We start from the raw sequence: 19627 nt of genomic DNA on the forward strand, positions 1-19627 counted from the left end.
ATTTGAAGAGACCAGTTAAATGGCAATATGTCGTCTTAAACTCTATTGATACTGTAGAATGAAAACATGCAAAAATATATTTTTTTGTAAAGGCAGGTGAATTTGCATTAGAGAGTCATATATTATAGAGCATATAAATAAAATAATATGGATTCCAATAAAGGAAAACAGCATGGACTTGTTTCATTAATGTAGTAAAGTAATTGGCATAACCAGTGTTAAGTGAAATTGTCTGAATAAAGCAACAAGTGATAAATGGAAGGTGTAACACATTAGATGCTTACTTTTTGCAAATACGCCCATCTCCTCTTTTTCTCATTTATTTGGGACAGGATGGCTCATGGTGTGATCCCTGCATTAGAAGCAGGAGGCTTGGGGGTGCCCATTGAAATGTGCATTGATGATGCATCTTACCTGGCTGACCTAATCAGACTTTCTTGGGGGTTGTATTCAGAAATCAGCATTTTCAGCAATTTTTCTAGATAATACTTTGAAGAGTAAACTAAGATTTTAGAATTAATCCTATTCTAAGGAATGAAAACTCCAAGGCAAAAAACAAACAAAAAATCCAAAATAGTTGGAGCTGAATTTTCAGCTATGCAGTTCTCACAAGGTTATGCCATCTCCCACTGACTGCTGCAAATCCTTCTGATAAAAATGTAGTTGCTGTGATTTTGAAATTTTGAGTTAAAGAAATCCTTTCGTTCATACAATCAATTATAGTATGAACTCATAAAGAGTTCACATACTTACTGGTATTTCTTTTAAAGACAGCATGGTTTCAGTACATATAAAATCACTTCTCTGTATATTCTGAAATCCTGGAGAGACCCTTTGTGTCTGCTGCTGGTTCCCCCCGCCGGAGAACCATACAGCTCTTCCTCCAGTGAGACTCATTCTCCCACTGTCTGCAGCTCTCTGCTAAAAGGTCAGATGCTCAGAAAGACCTTTCTTGATCCCCCTAGCCAAACACGACAACCTCCTGACACTTTGTCTCTTTTCCCACTGCCCTGCCTCATTTTTCTTCAACACCTTCACCTCCATCCTCCTTCAGGTAATACTTATTTTCAAAGCCAGGGACATTGTCTGTCTTGAGCACTAGGACATCCTCAACTCCTGGAGGTTCCCAGGCATTCAGTGGATGTGTTGAATAAATATATTTATAGATCCTTAGTGATTAACTAGTACCTATAAATGATAGATGTAAAATCTAGTACATAGAAATTCAGTTTTAACTCATTCTAAAAATGATAAATACATTGTTTTGCTGGACAAATGAAAACAGCCTTGTTGATCCAAGGAAAACATGGTGTGGAACAGGCACAGGCAAGGCACAAGGCGGTGAGCCGTACGTAGCCCTTTCAGCCTTGTAACTGTTTTCCGTGTCAAGAACTCCCTGCAATCTGTCACTGGCTTCCTACTGAATTGGCAGATATTTATTGCTTTCAATTTGGAAATTTAATTTATGCCCTATCCCTATCTAAAAAGGATGCCACCTTTTTTCAGTCATTTCACTGTTTTCTTTCCTCATAAACTTCATTCATTCCTGCATTTTTTGCAGTTATCCATTAGAAAGCACACATATTTTTAAGAGAAGATAAAACTGTAATATTCACATTTTTGCAATCATACTTCATAAAATTATCAGAAAAAAATGGTTATTTAGATTATTTCAAATTGAAATCTTCATGTTGCTTTTGAAATTTGGATAGTTTATGGTGAGAGGTTTTCAACTATTTTGTCAAAAGATGTATTTGCATGAGATGACAAAATTTATTGATTCAGAGATTCAGTGGTGTGAGAACACCTATTTGATGTTGCTTTATCCATTGCAGGGCACTTTCCCACATAGTCTCTCTCATCCTGATCCTCCAACAATACCATTTTGTCCAAATACATATATATATTATTATCTCTGTTTTTATACTTGAGGAAACTGGGGATCAAAGACTATGGTGAGTTTCCTTAGTTTATTCAGCTGGTTAGAGACAGAGCTGGGACAGAATTCATATATTCTTACTTCAAATTCTTTGGGCAAAAGTGACACAAGAAACAACAGTAAAGTTATTACTTTAGATACGATTTCTGTTTACCTCCAACACCCCAAGGCCACCTTTCACGTGTCAAGATAGTAATTATCTTTCATGCGCCATGTTGTCACATTTCCTCATAGTAGTTGTACATGGAAATGAGAGCCAAGGAATAAAGGGGTCAACATAGAAGCAGGGGATGTCTAGGGTCTCTCATTCTCCAGTGGTCCCTTCTGCCCATCTCTCTGGGTCTCTAGAATCCATACTTCCCCCCTGCCACAGGACTGAACCCTTTCCTCTCTCCCCTGACACCAACCCCACAGCCAAGTGGTCAGTAGTCATGCAGGTTCTGAGCTGTCCAGGCATCCACTCAGGTCACTTGTAGCTGTGGTGAAGAGGAGATGGCTCTGAGGTTCCATGACAGGACATGTGGTAGTTCTTATACAGCAAATGCCTCAGGCCTGGTCCTAGATCAACTTGAGAGCCTTTCCCAGTTTTTGGGGACTCTCCAAACCTGTGGGTGCAGCAGCCTGCACAGAATATATGTAGGGAAATTCCATACCCTTTCTCCCCCTGCCTCATGAAATCTTCCTTAGCTCGTAAGCCGGGCACCCATGTTTCATCTGTGAGTCTGCTAGCTCATTTTCAAACACACTGTATATGAAAAGTTGCCAGTGCCTGAGCTCTCTAGACTCCAATTTTGTCCTGTGAAGAGAAGAAACAGGAAGAGCAAAACCACATTATAAAATTGAAATATTAATGCTGGACGATGTAGGAATTGTTGCAGTAATTGATCATGAAATGCTTTATAGACACAGGTATTATGATTATATGACATTATGTCTATCATGGCAGGGGAAATCATCAGGGCAGTTGGTCTGGTCAGTGGATCTGCATCCCCTTTTCTCTTTGGCTCATCCATGTTTAGGTTGCACTCTGCCACCCTGCAGGGTCTTGGTCAAGGCCAGGTTCCCATAATTGTTCTCCACCAATGTAATGGGCAAGAACATTTGTCCTTGACATCTATAACATTTCAGACAAAGTTGGGTTTTCTCCAGCATTTTTTCTTGTTATAAGAACAGAGTTCCAGTCCCTAGCAAAGACGTAAATGCTCATGAATGGTGTTTTGAGTCTAGTGTTGACGCTTGAGATTCACTGTCAAATAGACCATAATGATGAAAGAGAATTACTATTAAACAAAAGTATATTTTATTTGAATCAGCAAATATATATACCATATAATGACATTTTGTGGCAGATTTCCAGAAAAGATTGTGTGAGAATTTTTTCTTGAAATTGCCCCAAATGAAATAGGCCTTGTTAATGTGGATCTGACTTGTTCTTTCTTGAACAAGGGTGGTAGAACACATGAATGCCAGCTGTGACATCTTGAACCTTTGTTTCCTTGACTCTTTTCCTTCCCCTACTTCTGTGTGTCTCTTGCAACTGAGCCCACCCTTGAGCAATTGAAATTTTATCGAAGTGGATAAAAGGAAGAGTAAATAATGTTCTTTTTAAAATGCCTTATCTGATTCAGAACTATGCGTAATGCTTCCATATGCAACTGTATTTTGCACAAGTGTTTACAGGGAAAAACGCTATGAGCTTATAGTTATGCTCAGAGCACTCTAATATGTAAAAAATTATAGCATCCTATTCAGATAATTTGATTATTATATTTGTGTTAATGTCAGCATATCAAACGTCTGATATTTACATAGGTGACTTTACCTTAGATTCTTCCTCCTTGCCTAGTACCCTTGGTCATTAATTTGACTAATGGCACTAATGAAAATTTCTGAATGCAAAGTAAATGCATGTAAAAAGAGGATTTTTACATATACCCTAAGACCATGCCACCCCTTAACAGTTCAGCAGATCCTCTCATCAATTATCCTTTGATGTTTTTTGAGGCTTAGAATAAAGGCATAATGACAAATTCACAACTCAAAATGTACCAGTGATGGATAACTTTTCCTTATCTCTACATTTGGATGTGATGACTGGTTTTTTTTCGTTTTTGTTTTTGTTTTTTTAGTTTTACACTTTTAAATCCTTAACAGTATTTCCAGAACCTTCAGGAATAACAATTGACAACAGGAACTTAAAACATATTGTACTTAAATATATTCCTGGAAAATATAAGCTTGAGATAATATTCAGAGTGATGTTGGCATTTGATAAATCAGATGCAATGAACCTAGTTATGCAGAACAGTTATTTTGAGTCTATCATTCATCGGAGCACTATCTAAATCAGAATTTATTTAATTACCAGGAAAGAGAAAGGTAAGGAACTTGTCTGCCCTGTCTCTTTCCCCTCCTCAAAATACTCAGTGGTTTTTATTAACACTGAATTCATGGAGTTCTCACCACTGCCCCAATTATTCAGAAATACTGTTTGCTGTGTACTTAAATTTAAAGTAGTCCATGTTAAATGTACGAGTAAAACATTTTTCTCTTGGCAAGTTCAAAACTTTACAATGGCTTTTTTCTGAAATATTCTAGACAAGCATATTACCATTTTGGGTTTATATGTTCCTGATGAGACAGATGTAACATTGAGCATTTGAAGACTTTGGTTTAAAGTGGTCCCCGAGTAAGGCATAAGGAAGTAGAGCTGTTCACAGACATGGCCAAGATGAAGGAATCCCAGCACCCTGGAGTGTTAGGCTGGAATGGAGAGGCCAAACTCCATTGGCTGCTGAAAAGCAGTTGCCAATTAAATCCCAGTGTGCCATGTGGGCATTAGTTGTAGGGTGTAGCTGAAGGCTCATTCCCAAAATCAGCCATTGTCTCCTTTGGTTCTTGTCTGTGCTCTGTATTCATGATGGAAGATGCCACCTCTCCTTGATGCCCAAGGCCATCTCATTGCCCCAGTGCAAATAATTTCCCTGACATTTCTGCTCCAGTGGTTCTGACTGTACCTCCAATAAAATACTGGCTCTCAGTCAAGGTCCTCTTTCCTGTCTGTCCAGCCAGCCTCTCCAGCCTCATGAAAGTCTGTTTCCTGGTGTGCAGAGGCTTCCTTTCTTCATATTCTCACGGTTCTCTTGTCCAGAGCGTTGCCTCACATCAACACCTCTTCTCATACCATGCAATGAAGTGACACAAATAAGGATTTATAAATACTACAAAGCAAAGTGATGTGTAGCCCCAATTTATACATCAAACCAGTTAATGACAATCATTCCTGCCTTTTTCAGAGCGAGGTAGACTAAATGTAAATGCTTCAATGTAGAGGGTCAGAGTAAAGGAAAATATAACTGGAAAACCTTTTTCTCTAATATCGGCTTCTTTCAGGGATGTAGGCCGTGGTAAGTTCAAACATTTTGGTTTATCCATTTCCCAGGGAAAAACTGCTGCTGGGAACAAAGTCTGGTTCACTTTTTAGGAACAACATCAAGATGGCTCTGCCATTGTAGCTCATCATTTAAAATGATTTCTGTTGTGTAATTTAAGGTGCAAGGACTAGGGGATAATATGAGATTTTTAGGATTGAGTGACTAACTGATTCCTTTAGTGAAGAACCTAGCTACATCCATTGCGTTTTGAGGAAAGACATTTCACTGGTCTTGTTCCGTGTGGGTTTATCTCAGAAACATTATTATTCTTAGAGTGAGATCATGTTTCGTAGCAAAGCCAGCCAGCTGGGTGATGCCGATAAGCTGATTAGATTGACATAGTGCTGCCATTTCGTGTTACTCATTTGGTTTCCTGAGGATTTCAACAATTTTGTCCCAAAAATTTGAATGTGTCTTTGATTAAACAAGTTCTGTTTGGAGATTGGTTGAGCCTTGACATCCCTGTTAATTTATTTCAGCTGGGTCCCGAGCCTCATACAGCAGCCAGCATGGGCACCTGGGCCCAGAGCTGCGGGCCCTGCAGTCCCCAGAACATCACATAGATCCCATCTACGAAGACCGTGTCTATCAGAAGCCCCCTATGAGGAGTCTCAGCCAGAGCCAGGGGGACCCTCTGCCGCCAGCACACACTGGCACCTACCGCACGAGCACAGGTGTGTATTCAGGACCCCAGTGGGTGGCCTGTCCACAGCGGGCGGGCTCTGCGTGGGAGCTCAAATAACACTCCCAAATGAAAGGTGTATGTCTGTGTGTCCGCTGTCCTCACAAGCACTGTGACCTGCTTCTATCAACATCTGTAATGATAATGGTAGAAACAGAATATGACTTGAATTCAGGCTACTTTGGTATAATCTGAAGGAAAGGAGGCCAGTGGGGATTGCAAGCTCATTTTCTCAAAGAGAAAAATGAAATGAAGCAATACGAATATGTAACACATGATTATTCACTTATTTAATGAATGTAAGTACCCCAAGGAAGTAGTCATTCATAGGACATGAAAGACACATGCTTGATGATGGTATATTTTTAATGATATTGTGTACATATTTGGAAAGCGTGGAACGAAAACGTATTTACTAAAAAGGTAGCATATTTTGAAAAGCAGACCGTTTATTTTATATAGACTAATAGACTGAATCACAAATTTATTGTGTGAAGGTTGGATGTTGGCAATTGCCAATGGTTCGATCAATTATATAGCTCTCCTGGATTCACTATATATCTTCAGTTGACTACAACCACAGGTCACGTGACAAAATACAAGTGTTTTCCAGTATAGTGAGCCATTTGCAAGATAATTTGTCAAATGTCATAATTAGATTGCTAGCGAACACTTACCTTAACTATAAAATTGATATAATTGAAAACATTTGAGAATTGCATTTATTATCAAGCTGCACATTGCTAAGTAAACTGAAATGAATGTGTTGTTGGTCTGCAGACAGCATAGCTCTCTCCTTTTTTCCTAATGATAAGTGTGAGTGCCAGCAGGGACTGAGGCTGGCAGAGCTGGCTCTCTGCTTCAGAACCTGGCACACGAATCTCTACATCCTCAGACTATTGGAATTTCCAGTGACCACTAAGTAGAGCATGGCAATTTTCTTAAACTGCATTATGATGCTAAATTACATGTTTTGAAACCAAGGCAAGCTAAACTGCTTTTATAGTTGATTATTGATATTTACATTTCAATATTTCACTGAATCATGGGGAGAAAGGCACAAAATACTCTTCACTTATTTTTGACATCATAAATACCACCCAATATTAATAATACATATTCTTGGTTTTGATGAAAAAGAATGCCCATTTATTCTTCTGTCAGAATTGTTTTCCCCTTCAGACTGTTAGATCTACTCCGGAGTTGGGCTACTTTAGCATTTAGTTTTTGCATATTATTAAGAAAGGTAATTTAGTTTTTATGCACATCTTATAAAAGAAGAAGATAACAACCACAGTGACATTCAATATCTAATTTGAATAAAAACTGACAACAAAAGAGATTATGTTGACTCCCCATTCCATATGCATGTGCTCTTAGAATTATCCCTTATTAATAAACTTTCAGGAACTTAATGAAACATTAGCTACAATTGGAAAAACACCTTAATTCATCTATATCACATTAAACAAAGGGAAGATATCCACACTTAAAAGAAAAATACTCTACTGTGACAGTGTTTACTCTGAGTCAGGGTCAGCACACAATGGCCCATGGGCCAACGGTAACTCCCCATTTGTTTCAGTAGTGCCCAGGACCTAAGAGCGTTGATTGCATTTTTAAATGGCTGGGGGAGAAAATCGAAAGATGATTAACGGTCTGTAATATGTGAAAATTATATGAAATTCAAACCTCTCTGTAAATAAAGTTATTGGGATGCAGCCATACCAATTCACTTATATATCACCCATGGTGGCTTGGGCCCTGCAGGGGCAGAGTGGAGTGCCCATGGCAGAGACCATATGGTGGGCAGAACCAAGAATATTTGTTGTCTGGCCCTTGACAGGAAAAAATTGCTGTCCCCTGCTCCAAGCCTTCAATGGAGAGCCATCCAGAATGAACAAGTGTTTTTCCCTCCCACCTATGAGGAAGGCAACAGTACATTCGAACTGCCTCAGAGGTGAAACCCATTTGCTGGGGGCTTTTCTCAGCATTGGCTGTGGCAGAGATGTGCTAAGGTTGTGACATTCAGATATCCAAGACCCCAACCCAGCCTGCACCTTTGAACTTAAAGCAATTTTGAGAAAACTTGCTGATTAACATAATACTATGGAAATTTCCAGAGGTGCTTGGATGACCTCTTAGGATTGCAAGTGGAGGAGGAGAAGCTCTCTCTCTCCAGCTCCTAAGCATAAAGCTACAAACTTTCTCTTCCCTGCACCCACCAAGGTTACCCCTGTGTCTATACTTAATTCATATAATTTTGTGTCTTTGCATTTTCACAACCACAGAAACTGCATCACAATTGCCTGTGGGAGAAAATGCCTTTAATATGTGTCTATGTCTTTCTATTTAGATATCAAGACATCATATATAACATTATTAAATTCTGTCTAGTATAACACACATAAAAATGGAAATTGCAAAGAAGTCAAGATTAAAAATAGTTATCCGGTAGCCATAAAAAAAAATTCTAAGTTTAGGGCCGGGCGCGGTGGCTCACGCCTGTAATCCCAGCACTTAGGGAGGCCGAGGCGGGTGGATCACGAGGTCAGGAGATCGAGACCATCCTGGTCAACATGGTGAAACCCTGTCTCTACTAAAAATACAAAAATTAGCTGGGCATGGTGGCGCGTGCCTGTAATCCCAGCTACTCAGGAGGCTGAGGCAGGAGAATTGCCTGAACCAAGGAGGTGGAGGTTGTGATGAGCCGAGATCATGCCATTGCACTCCAGCCTGGGTAACGAGAGTGAAGCTCCGTCTCAAAAAAAAAAAATTCTAAGTTTGCTTTCCCCATATCTGTCGGGGAGGGTCATCATTGTTGTATATACTCCCACCCTGGAGATCATTGGTACAGACCTCTAAGAGACTTGAAGGCCTAAAGCAGACACCCTAATTCCTTGAAAGAAAAGGACAGGTCCTTATGAGGCCTGCCAGACTTAAAGTGTTCAGGGCCTCTGGCTTTCAGCTTAGATGGGTGGCTGAGGAGACTGGAGCTACTGGTCTTATCTTTCTGCCCTTAAGAATGGGCCAGCAGCTGGAGGTCTTTCAGTAAAATTCATAAAGCATTTCCAGATGATACTGGAAGAGAAGTTGGGCAGGAAGATGGGAGGCCAATTGCTTCCCTTCAAGGAGTCAACACTTGGGAAGGAAGAAAAGTAGACATGGCTGCAGAATTAGGGAACTGCTAGATGGTATTGTTGAAGCAAGCATACGCGGCTGGACAGACAATAGCTGGATGAAGAAGAAAGGTCTAGCGGAGAGATGGAAAAAGATGGTGGTAGGCGGAGCCTGAAGGTAAACGCTAACAGAAATTCCCTTTGGTGAGGAAGCATGTAGCTTATGCTGCTTCCAGGGACTGTGCTAAGTGCTTTGGGTATTTTACCAACCCCCAGAACAATCCTTGGAAGGAGATGCTGTTAAGATGCTCAATGCTTGCTTTATGGAGCAGAAAACTGAGGCACAGAGATGTTGAGGAATCTGCCCAAGGTCACACAGGTTGTGTGGAAACAGCCTTTAAACCTTCATACAGGCTGGGCACGGTGGCTCACACCTATCATTTCAACATTTTGGGAGGCCAAGACAAGAGAATCACTTGAGCCCAGGAGTTCAAGACCAGCCTGGGCAACATAGTCAGACCCCATCTCAATTAAAAATAAATTGGCCTGGCCCAGTGACTCATTCCTGTAATTCCAGCACTTTGGGAGGCCAAGGCAGGTGGATCACTTGAGGTCAGAAGTTCTAGACCAGTTTGGCCAACATGATGAAACCCTGTCTCTACTAAAAATACAAAAATCAGCTGGGCATGGTGGCTGGTGCCTGTAATCTCAGCTACTTTGGAGGCTGAGGCAGGAGAATCAGTTGAACCCCAGAGGTGAAGGTTGCCGTGAGCCAAGATGGTGCCACTGTACTCCAGCCTGAGAGACAAGAGCGAAACTCTGTCTCAATAAACAAACAAACAAACTTTCATACTTAGACAGTCTTACCCTAGATCCTGCATTTGTGAAAATTATCATTTAAAAACAAAATAGACATTTATTTTCACCTATGGAGCTTAATGGCCTTCTATCCTCTTAAATAATATCTGTGAAAGATACTCTATGTGCTAGATGCACTGGCAGATTCAACAAGGCTTAAAATCTCCTTGTCCTTAAGCATGTTCAATTTTGTTTCAGAGAAAGACATAAATATATGAAACATTAACTGGTAATGGAAGGTAACATTGTACAAGCTGCATGCGTATTCTAACGTAATTCAAAGACATGGAAGTATTCATAAAAACACTCAACAATGCAACACTGAACAATACAATAGTGTTTCTTCTTTGCTGGATATCATATGACTCAAGATTGTGCTATACACAAAATGAGGGATCAAGGAGTTGCCCCTCCCTCTCCTCATGTGCCCACTAACGTGGCCTTCCTCCCTTTTATGGGAGCAAGTTGGGGCACGGAAAGGTGTGGATGTGGATGAAATCACACCAAGGGAAGATATGAGTGGAATCACGCCTCATTCAGTGCCCCAGCTGTACTCTCTACCAGCTCGGGCTCGTGGGCATGACTCTGGCTCTGGTGGCCACTCTACTCTCTCTCTGTCTTGCTCTGCCTCATGCTGACCTCACTCCTAGGCTTTCCTTACTCCAGACACTGCTGAAACTATGCCAAGAAAGAGACCATCCTAGGGCTGAGAGATAGTGGGGGAGATAACTGTACAGAGAAGATCAGCAAAGAACATTAGACACTGAAGATAAGACATTTTAGATCCCCTAACTTTCCCACCAAAGGGAATTTCTCAGTTGGCTTCTCCCTGTAGGCTCCACCTACCACCATTTCTTCCTGTCTTTCCTCTAGACCTTTCTTCTTCATCTCTCCTTTTCCTTAGCTGTCGTAATTAACCCTTCCATGCCTGTTACTTTATTATGAAGATAAATTTAAATCTCAGGTACCAACTCAGATGAGGACCACTGGTGACCTTTTTGTAGTCAAACAGGTCCTCCAGGCTTTCCTAACCCAAAAAGCTACCCAGCCATAATGTTAGAGACCTCCTGAGCATGCATAGAGGAACATTTATGTAATGTCCAAAGAGCAGGGCACCCAAGTCCTACTCCTCACTTCTCCTCTACTCCTGGCTTGTGGCAGAAACAAATTTCACTATTGACACAGGACATCAATAGCATTTGATGAAGCCAAGCAGGCATGCCATCACCTAAGGCTGTTTTCCAGAACATGGTCTAAAGGGGGTCTCCGTCCTCCCACCCCAGACCTAACTCTGACAGCCATTGCAAAATAAGAGCCAAAGACCTTTATCCCCCACCTTGGCCCAGCAGAAGGGTGTGAGCTCTAGGGGCAGCCCTGCCTGCATCCCTGGCCCCAGGCTTTGAATAGGGACACAGATAGAAAGTGCTTTGAATAGGGAGGCAGATAGAAAGTACAGCAGTGCCCACCTGCCTGAGGACTGGAAGAGGGAGACAGAGCCAGCACGGTGGCTCCAGAGATCTGGCAGCCTAGGAAAAGGTAAAAGGGTCACTTTGTGCCACAGACTGGTTCCTGGTCAGTAGAGCTCCCAGAGAGTACCCATCACCAGACAACAGCCACACCTTTCTTGTAGGACCATTAACAGGGGGAAGGGGGTAGTACCCTTTCCCTAGATGAGGAGGCAGAATTGCATGAACTGCAGCAGAAATGCCAGACTTACTTGTACAGGACCATCCCCACAGTATTTGGGCATTTACCTCTTGCATGATGAAAATTTAAAGAGGCACAATTTTAACTAAGGTGTCTATTTAGATAAAATATACATTTCATCTGAGATGAGGCTTGTCAAAACCAGAGTTTATAAAATAAGGAGTACAGTGAAATAAGAAATGCGTGGGCCTCATGAATCTGCTTGTGGTAAAGTCTATTAAGCAGAAAATAAATAACATGAATTTTTATTTCAAACTCAAACATACAAGTGACTGTCAATTTAGGAATTATTTGATCAACGCAAACACTTGACTCTGACAACCCCTTAAACACATTTTTATAAACCAGTGAAAATGGCCAGTGTCTGCTGTGATGATAGTCAGATGGATTTTCTTTTGGATAAATGCTATTCAAAGTGAGTGTTGAAAACAAGCTTTCTGTGATGTATGTGTCAGCTTGTAATAAAGAAAGAATCATCATAGATGTGTTGCAAGGAGCAAACTTGCTAAATATCTTCATGAAGTTGACAAGTACTGCAACATAAAAAGGGAAAAGAATGTGGTGAAAATATTTATCCATGTGGAGAAAATAGTCTTTAAACAAAACTTAATCCTCTGCAAGAATAGCCAGTGTTTAATGAAGTGAGAGGGATTACATAGGACCTGCATAGTCGTAAAATCTTATTACTCTTATTCATTGTAATGCAAATAATAGTCTTAGTGTCAAAAGTATTTTAATTAAAATTATTTTGGTTAGGTACGTGGCTCACACCTGTAATCCCAGCACTTTGGGAGGCCAAGGCGGGCAGATCACCTGAGGTCAGGAGTTCGAGACTACCTTGGCCAACATGGCGAAACCCTGTCTCTACTAAAAATACAAAAATTAGCCAGTCATGATCGTGGGCGCCTGTAATCCCAGCTACTTAGGAGGCTGAGGCAAGAGAATCGCTTGAACCTGGGAGGCAGAGGTTGCAGTGAGCTGAGATCACGCCACTGCACTCCAGCCTGGGTGACAAGAGCGAGACTTTGTCTCAACAAAAAATATATAAATAAAATTATTTGAGTTCACAAATATGTAAATCATCAGCAGTTTATTATTTATTAAATGCTGTTATTTAAAATTCTAAAAACAAGTGCTTCCCATTGGATTAAGTCAGATAAGATACTCCAGAACCTATTACTTTGCTTAGGCTAAAAAGTTAAGGGCCTGTTGTTACCCAATGGAAATTTTAAATCAACCCAACGATAAATGTCGTCTTAGAACCAAAGAGAACTTTCAGTTGCTACCTTTGTGGATTCACTTAAAAAGATGTAAATAAGAAGTCTCATTGTTTAGCTGAAGGACGACAGAGATGGGAGAACAGTTTATTGGTAAAATTCAAAAACATCATAACTATCATACTTTTGTACAAATAGGCCATGAAACCATGTTGATTAATGTCATGTCAACTAGGGGTACACACACTGAAAATTTCACAGCTGGCCTTGACCTGGATGATATACTCCAATTACTGGAAGATATGTCACCTCATACTTGGAATTACATCATTAAGCATAGCAGTGTTGAAAAAAATAGAAGCCGAGTATTAGATTTCAACTGCACATTGAATGGGGCTTCATGCAATCTAATACCAAAAGTTGGAACTTAAGAACAATTAAGACGGAGTGGACTCAAGATGGCACTGTGAGAACAACCCAGGATTGGAGCTCTCGTTATGTCTGCGGAGAGGTGAGTCTGAGCTGCATTTCCAGACTGATCTTTGTTGCCCACGGAATGGGGAAATTCCCAAGTGAAGAGGAGACGCGGGATGCCAGGCAGAACCTCCGCCCAGTGAAGCCGGCAGCTGGGGTGGCGGCGGCCGGCCCTACCCAGCGCTCCTCACAGGGCACGCTTGTCCGGGTACCCCTTTGAACTGGCAACCGGAGACGTGAAAGGGCTGGACTTGAGACTGAGCTAGACTTGGACAGTGGGCCAGCCCAGGGGATTCCAGGGACAGAGCGTTAGGGGTGGCCCAGTGGGACGAACAAAACCGCGATTTCAAACAAGCCCCGTGCAGACGGCCTGAGACGCTCTGAGGGGGAGGGGCGTCCACCATTACCGAGGCAACCCGCCCCAACTGAGATACATGCCCATTGCTGACGCAGCCTGCCGTTGCCAAGGCAACCCGCTACAACAGAGAGACTCCGCCACAAGTCGTGGCGGAGAACACAGCAGAACAGCAGAGCCAGGGCGAGCCTCACAACAGCAGGGCAGAGCCTCGGCAGGCAAACAGTGGCTAGTCTGCATCCTAGCTGGGCAGGACCTCAACGGACATCCAAAAATAAAGCCCAAACCCCTCAACACAGAGCATTTGAGAAAAAAAAAGAGTTTTTTTAATGAGCTCTGTTGCAGCAGAATCAAACATAGCAGCCTAACAGCCCTGAATGAACAACAGAGCTCACAGCTCAGCAATTAAGCTCCGATAAAGTACAAACTGTCTCCTCAAGCAGCTCCCTGACCCCTCTATATCCAAAAGACTGACATTAGGCAGGCATCATCCTGGGACAAAGATAGCAGAAAAAGAAACTGGTAGCATCCCTCGCTGTGCCACAGCTGCTAGAGGTGCACCCCAGACAAGCAGGGTCTGGAGTGGACCTCAGCAGTCATACAGCGAAGGGGCTAGACTGGTAGAAGGAAAACCAAGCAACAGAAATACTTCATCATCAACATTCTGGGTGTCCACTCAGAGACCCAATCGAAAAGTCAGCAACTACGCAGATGACCAGCGGACAAATCCACAAAGATGGGAAGAAACCAGCGCAAAAAGGAGGAAAACACCCGAAACCAGAACACCTCGCCTCCTAGAAAGGACCATAACTCCTCACCAGCAAGGGAACAAAGCTGGATGGAGAATGACTGTGACGAAATGACGGAATTAGACTTCAGAAAATGGATAATGAGAAACTTTTGTGAGCTAAAAGATCATGTATTAAATCAATGCAAAGAAACTAAGAACCTTGAAAAAAGATACAAAAAAAGATTCGAGAAAATGATAACAAGAATGGATAACTTAGAGAGGAATATGAATGAATTAAAGGAGCTGAAAAACACAATACGAGAACTTCGCGAAGCAAGCACAAGTTTCAATAGCCAAATTGACCAAGCAGAAGAAAGAATATCTGAAGTTGAAGACCAACTCAATGAAATAAAACGAGAAACCAAGATTAGAGAAAAAAGCGCAAAAAGGAATGAACAAAGTCTCCAAGAAATGTGGGACTGTGTGAAAAGACCTAACCTACGTTTGATAGGTGTACCAGAATGGGACGAAGTGAATGGATCCAAGCTGGAAAATACTCTTCAGGACATCATCCAGGAAAATTTCCCCCACCTAGCAAGACAGGCCAACACTCAATTGCAGGAAATACAGAGAACACCACAAAGATATTCCGCAAGAAGAGCAACCCCAAGGCATATAATCGTCAGATTCAACAGGGTTGAAATAAAGGAGAGAATACTAAGGGCAGCCAGAGAGAAAGGTCGGGTCACCCACAAAGGGAAGCCCATCAGACTCACAGCAGGTCTCTCGGCAGAAACACTACAAGCCAGAAGAGAGTGGGGGCCAATATTCAACATTCTTAAAGAAAAGAACTTTCAACCCAGAATTTCATATCCAGCCAAACTGAGCTTCAGAAGTGAAGGAAAAATAAAATCCTTTGCGAACAAGCAAGTACTCAGAGATTTTGTCACCACCAGGCCTGCTTTACAAGAGCTCCTAAAAGAGGCACTACACATAGAAAGGATCAACCACTACCAGCCATTCCAAAATCACACTGAATGCTAAAGAGCATCAACATAATGAAGAATCTACAACAACTAACAGGCAAAACAGCCACTTAGGATCAAAATGGCAGTATCAAATTCACACATAACAATATTAACCCTAAATATAAATGGACTAAATGCACCAATCAAAAGACACAGACTGGCAAATTGGATAAAAATCCAAAACCCATCAGTGTGCTGTATCCAGGAAACCCATCTCACATGCAAGGATACACAAAGGCTCAAAATAAAGGGTTGGAGGAAGATTTACCAAGCTAATGGAAAGCAAAAAAAAGCAGGAGTTGCAATTCTCATCTCTGATAAAATAGACTTTAAAGCAACAAAGATCAAAAGAGACAAAGAAGGCCATTACATAATGGTAAAAGGATCGATACAACAAGAAGAGCTAACGATTCTAAACATATATGGACCCAATGCAGGAGCACCCAGATACATAAGGCAAATTCTTAATGACTTACAAAAGGACTTAGACTCCCACACAATAATAGTGGGAGACTTTAACACTCCACTGTCAATACTAGACAGATCAACCAGACAAAAAATCAACAAGGATATCCAGGGCTTGAACTCAGACCTGGAGCAAGCAAACCTGATAGACATTTACAGAATTCTCCATCCCAAATCCATAGAATACACATTCTTCTCAGCACCACATCACACCTACTCTAAACTTGACCACATAATTGGAAGTAAAGCACTGCTCAACAAATGCAAAACAACTGAAATCATAACAAACAGCCTCTCAGACCATAGTGCAATCAAGTTAGAACTCAGAATTCAGAAACCGTCCCAGAACCGCACAGCTTCATGGAAACTGAACAACTGGCTCTTGAATGTTGACTGGGTAAACAATGAAATGAAGGCAGAAATAAAGAAGTTCTTCGAAACCAATGAGAACAAAGACACAACGTGCCAGAACCTCTGGGACACATTTAAAGCAGTCTCTAGAGGAAAGTATATAGCAATAAGTGCCCATATGAGGAGAATGGAGAGATCCAAAATTGACACCCTATCATCAAAATTGAAAGAGCTAGAGGAGCAAGATCAAAAAAACTCAAAACCCAGCAGAAGACAAGAAATAACTAAGATCAGAGCTGAGCTGAAGGAGATTGAGACACGAAAAACCCTTCAAAAAATCAATAAATCCAAGATCTGGTTTTTTGAAAAGATCAAGAAAATAGACAGACCACTAGCCAGATTGATTAAAAAGAAAAGAGAGAACAACCAAATAGATGCAATAAAAAATGATAAAGGGGAAATCACCACAGATTCCACAGAAATTCAAACCATCATCAGAGAATATTACAAACAACTCTATGCGCATAAACTAGTAAACCTGGAAGAAATGGATAAATTCCTGGACTCCTGTGTCCTCCCAAGCCTAAACCAGGAGGAAGCTGAAGCTATGAATAGACCAATAACAAGGTCTGAAGTTGAGGCAGCAATTAAGAGCCTACCACACAAAAAAAGCCCAGGTCCAGATGGGTTCACAGCCGAATTCTACCAGACACACAAGGAGGAGCTGGTACCATTCCTTCTAAAACTATTTCAAACAATCCAGAAAGAGGGAATCCTTCCCAAATCATTTTATGAGACCAACATCATTCTGATACCAAAACCCGGCAGAGACCCAACGAGGAAAGAAAACTTCAGGCCAATATCCATGATGAACATAGATGCAAAAATCTTCAATAAAATATTGGCAAGCCGATTGCAACAGCAAATCAAAAAACTTATCCATCATGATCAAGTAGGATTCATCCCGGGGATGCAAGGCTGGTTCAACATACACAAGTCTATAAACGTAATTCACCACATAAACAGAACCAAAAACAAAAACCACATGATTATCTCAATTGACGCAGAGAAGGCATTTGACAAAATTCAACAGCCCTTTATGCTAAAAACCCTCAATAAACTCGGTATCGATGGAGCGTATCTCAAAGTAATAAAAGCTATTTATGACAAACCAACAGCCAATATCATACTGAATGGGCAAAAACTGGAAGCATTCCCTTTGAAATCTGGCACTAGACAAGGATGCCCTCTTTCACCACTCCTATTCAATATAGTACTGGAAGTTCTAGCCAGAGCAATCAGGCAAGAAAAAGAAATAAAGGGTATTCAAATAGGAAAGGTGGAAGCCAAATTGTCTCTATTTGCAGACGACATGATAGTATACCTAGAAGACCCCATCGCCTCAGCCCAAAAACTCCTGAAACTGATAAGCAACTTCAGCAAAGTCTCAGGATATAAAATCAATGTGCAAAAATCACAAGCATTCGTCTACACCAATAACAGACTTAAAGAAAGCCAAATCAAGAACGAACTGCCATTCACAATTGCTACAAAAAGAATAAAATACCTTGGAATACAACTCACAAGGAACGTAAGGGACCTCTTCAAGGAGAACTACAAACCACTGCTCAATGAAATCAGAGAGGACACAAACAGATGGAGAAACATTCCATGTTCATGGTTAGGAAGAATTAATATCGTGAAAATGGCTATACTGCCCAAAGTAATTTACAGAATCAACGCTATCCCCATCAAGCTACCATTGACTTTCTTCATAGAACTGGAAAAAACCACCATGAACTTCATATGGAACCAAAAGAGAGCCCGCATAGCCAAGTCAATTCTAAGCAAAAAGAACACAGTGGGGGGCATCACACTACCGGATTTCAAACTATACTACAAGGCTACAGTAATCAAAACAGCATGGTACTGGTACCAAAACAGAGATATAGACCAATGGAACAAAACAGAGGCACCGGAGGCAACACAACATACATACAACTATACAATCTTTGATAAACCTGACAAAAACAAGCAATGGGGAAAGGATTCCATGTTTAACAAATGGTGTTGGGAAAACTGGCTAGCCATGTGCAGAAAGCAGAAACTGGACCCCTTCCTGACACCTTACACTAAAATTAACTCCAGATGGATTAAAGACTTAAACATAAGACCTGGCACCATAAAAACACTAGAAGGAAATCTAGGCAAAACTATCCAGGACATAGGAGTAGGCAAGGACTTCATGAACAAAACACCAAAAGCATTGGCAACAAAAGCCAAAATAGACAAATGGGACCTAATGAAACTCCACAGCTTCTGCACAGCCAAAGAAACAGTCACTAGAGTGGATCGGCAACCAACAGAATGCGAAAAAATTTTCGCAGTCTACCCATCTGACAAAGGGCTGATATCCAGAATTTACAAAGAACTCAAACAGATTTACAGGAAAAAAACAAACAAGCCCATTCAAAAGTGGGCAAAGGATATGAACAGATACTTTACGAAAGAAGACATATATGAGGCCAACAATCATATGAAAAAATGCTCATCATCACTGGTCATCAGAGAGATGCAAATCAAAACCACATTGAGATACCATCTCACGCCAGTTAGAATGGCGATCATTAAAAAATCTGGAGACAACAGATGCTGGAGAGGATGTGGAAAAAAAGGAACACTTTTACACTGTTGGTGGGAGTGTAAATTAGTTCAACCATTGTGGAAGACAGTGTGGTGATCCCTCAAGGCCTTAGAAATAGAAATTCCATTTGACCCAGCAATCCCATTACTGGGTATATATCCAAAAGACTGTAAATCATTCTACTATAAGGACACATGTACACGAATGTTCATTGCAGCACTGTTTACAATAACAAAGACTTGGAATCAACCCAAATGCCCATTGATAATAGACTGGATTGGAAAAATGTGGCACATATACACCATGGAATATTATGCAGCAATCAGAAATGATGAGTTTGTGTCGTTTGTATGGACATGGATGAATCTGGAGAACATCATCCTCAGCAAACTGACCCAAGAACAGAAAATGAAACACCGCATATTCTCTCTCATAGGTGGGTGATGAAAAATGAGAACGCATGGCCACAGAAAGGGGAGTACTAAACACTGGGGTCTATTGGGGGGAAAAGGGGAGGGTCAGTGGGAGGGGGAGATGGGGAGGGATAGCCTGGGGAGAAATGCCAAATGTGGGTGAAGGGGAGAAGAAAAGCAAAGCACACTGCCATGTGTTTACCTACGCAAT

The 19627-nt window shown here is 41.2% G+C and overlaps 1 protein-coding gene across 26 annotated transcripts in view; it reads left to right on the forward strand.

The window, feature by feature from the left end:
* The window catches only part of CTNND2 (catenin delta 2), a 967235-nt gene that overhangs the window by 553131 nt on the left and 394477 nt on the right, over positions 1–19627 (forward strand). For all 26 annotated transcript variants that reach the window (XM_035292306.3, XM_035292310.3, XM_017969987.4 and 23 more), the window contains one exon: positions 5853–6047. In XM_035292306.3, coding sequence (XP_035148197.2) covers positions 5853–6047 — 195 coding nt within the window. The remainder of the gene's footprint in view (positions 1–5852; positions 6048–19627) is intronic.

This window comes from Callithrix jacchus, chromosome 2 (genome assembly GCF_049354715.1).
Source record: "Callithrix jacchus isolate 240 chromosome 2, calJac240_pri, whole genome shotgun sequence".
NCBI lineage: Eukaryota > Metazoa > Chordata > Mammalia > Primates > Cebidae > Callithrix > Callithrix jacchus.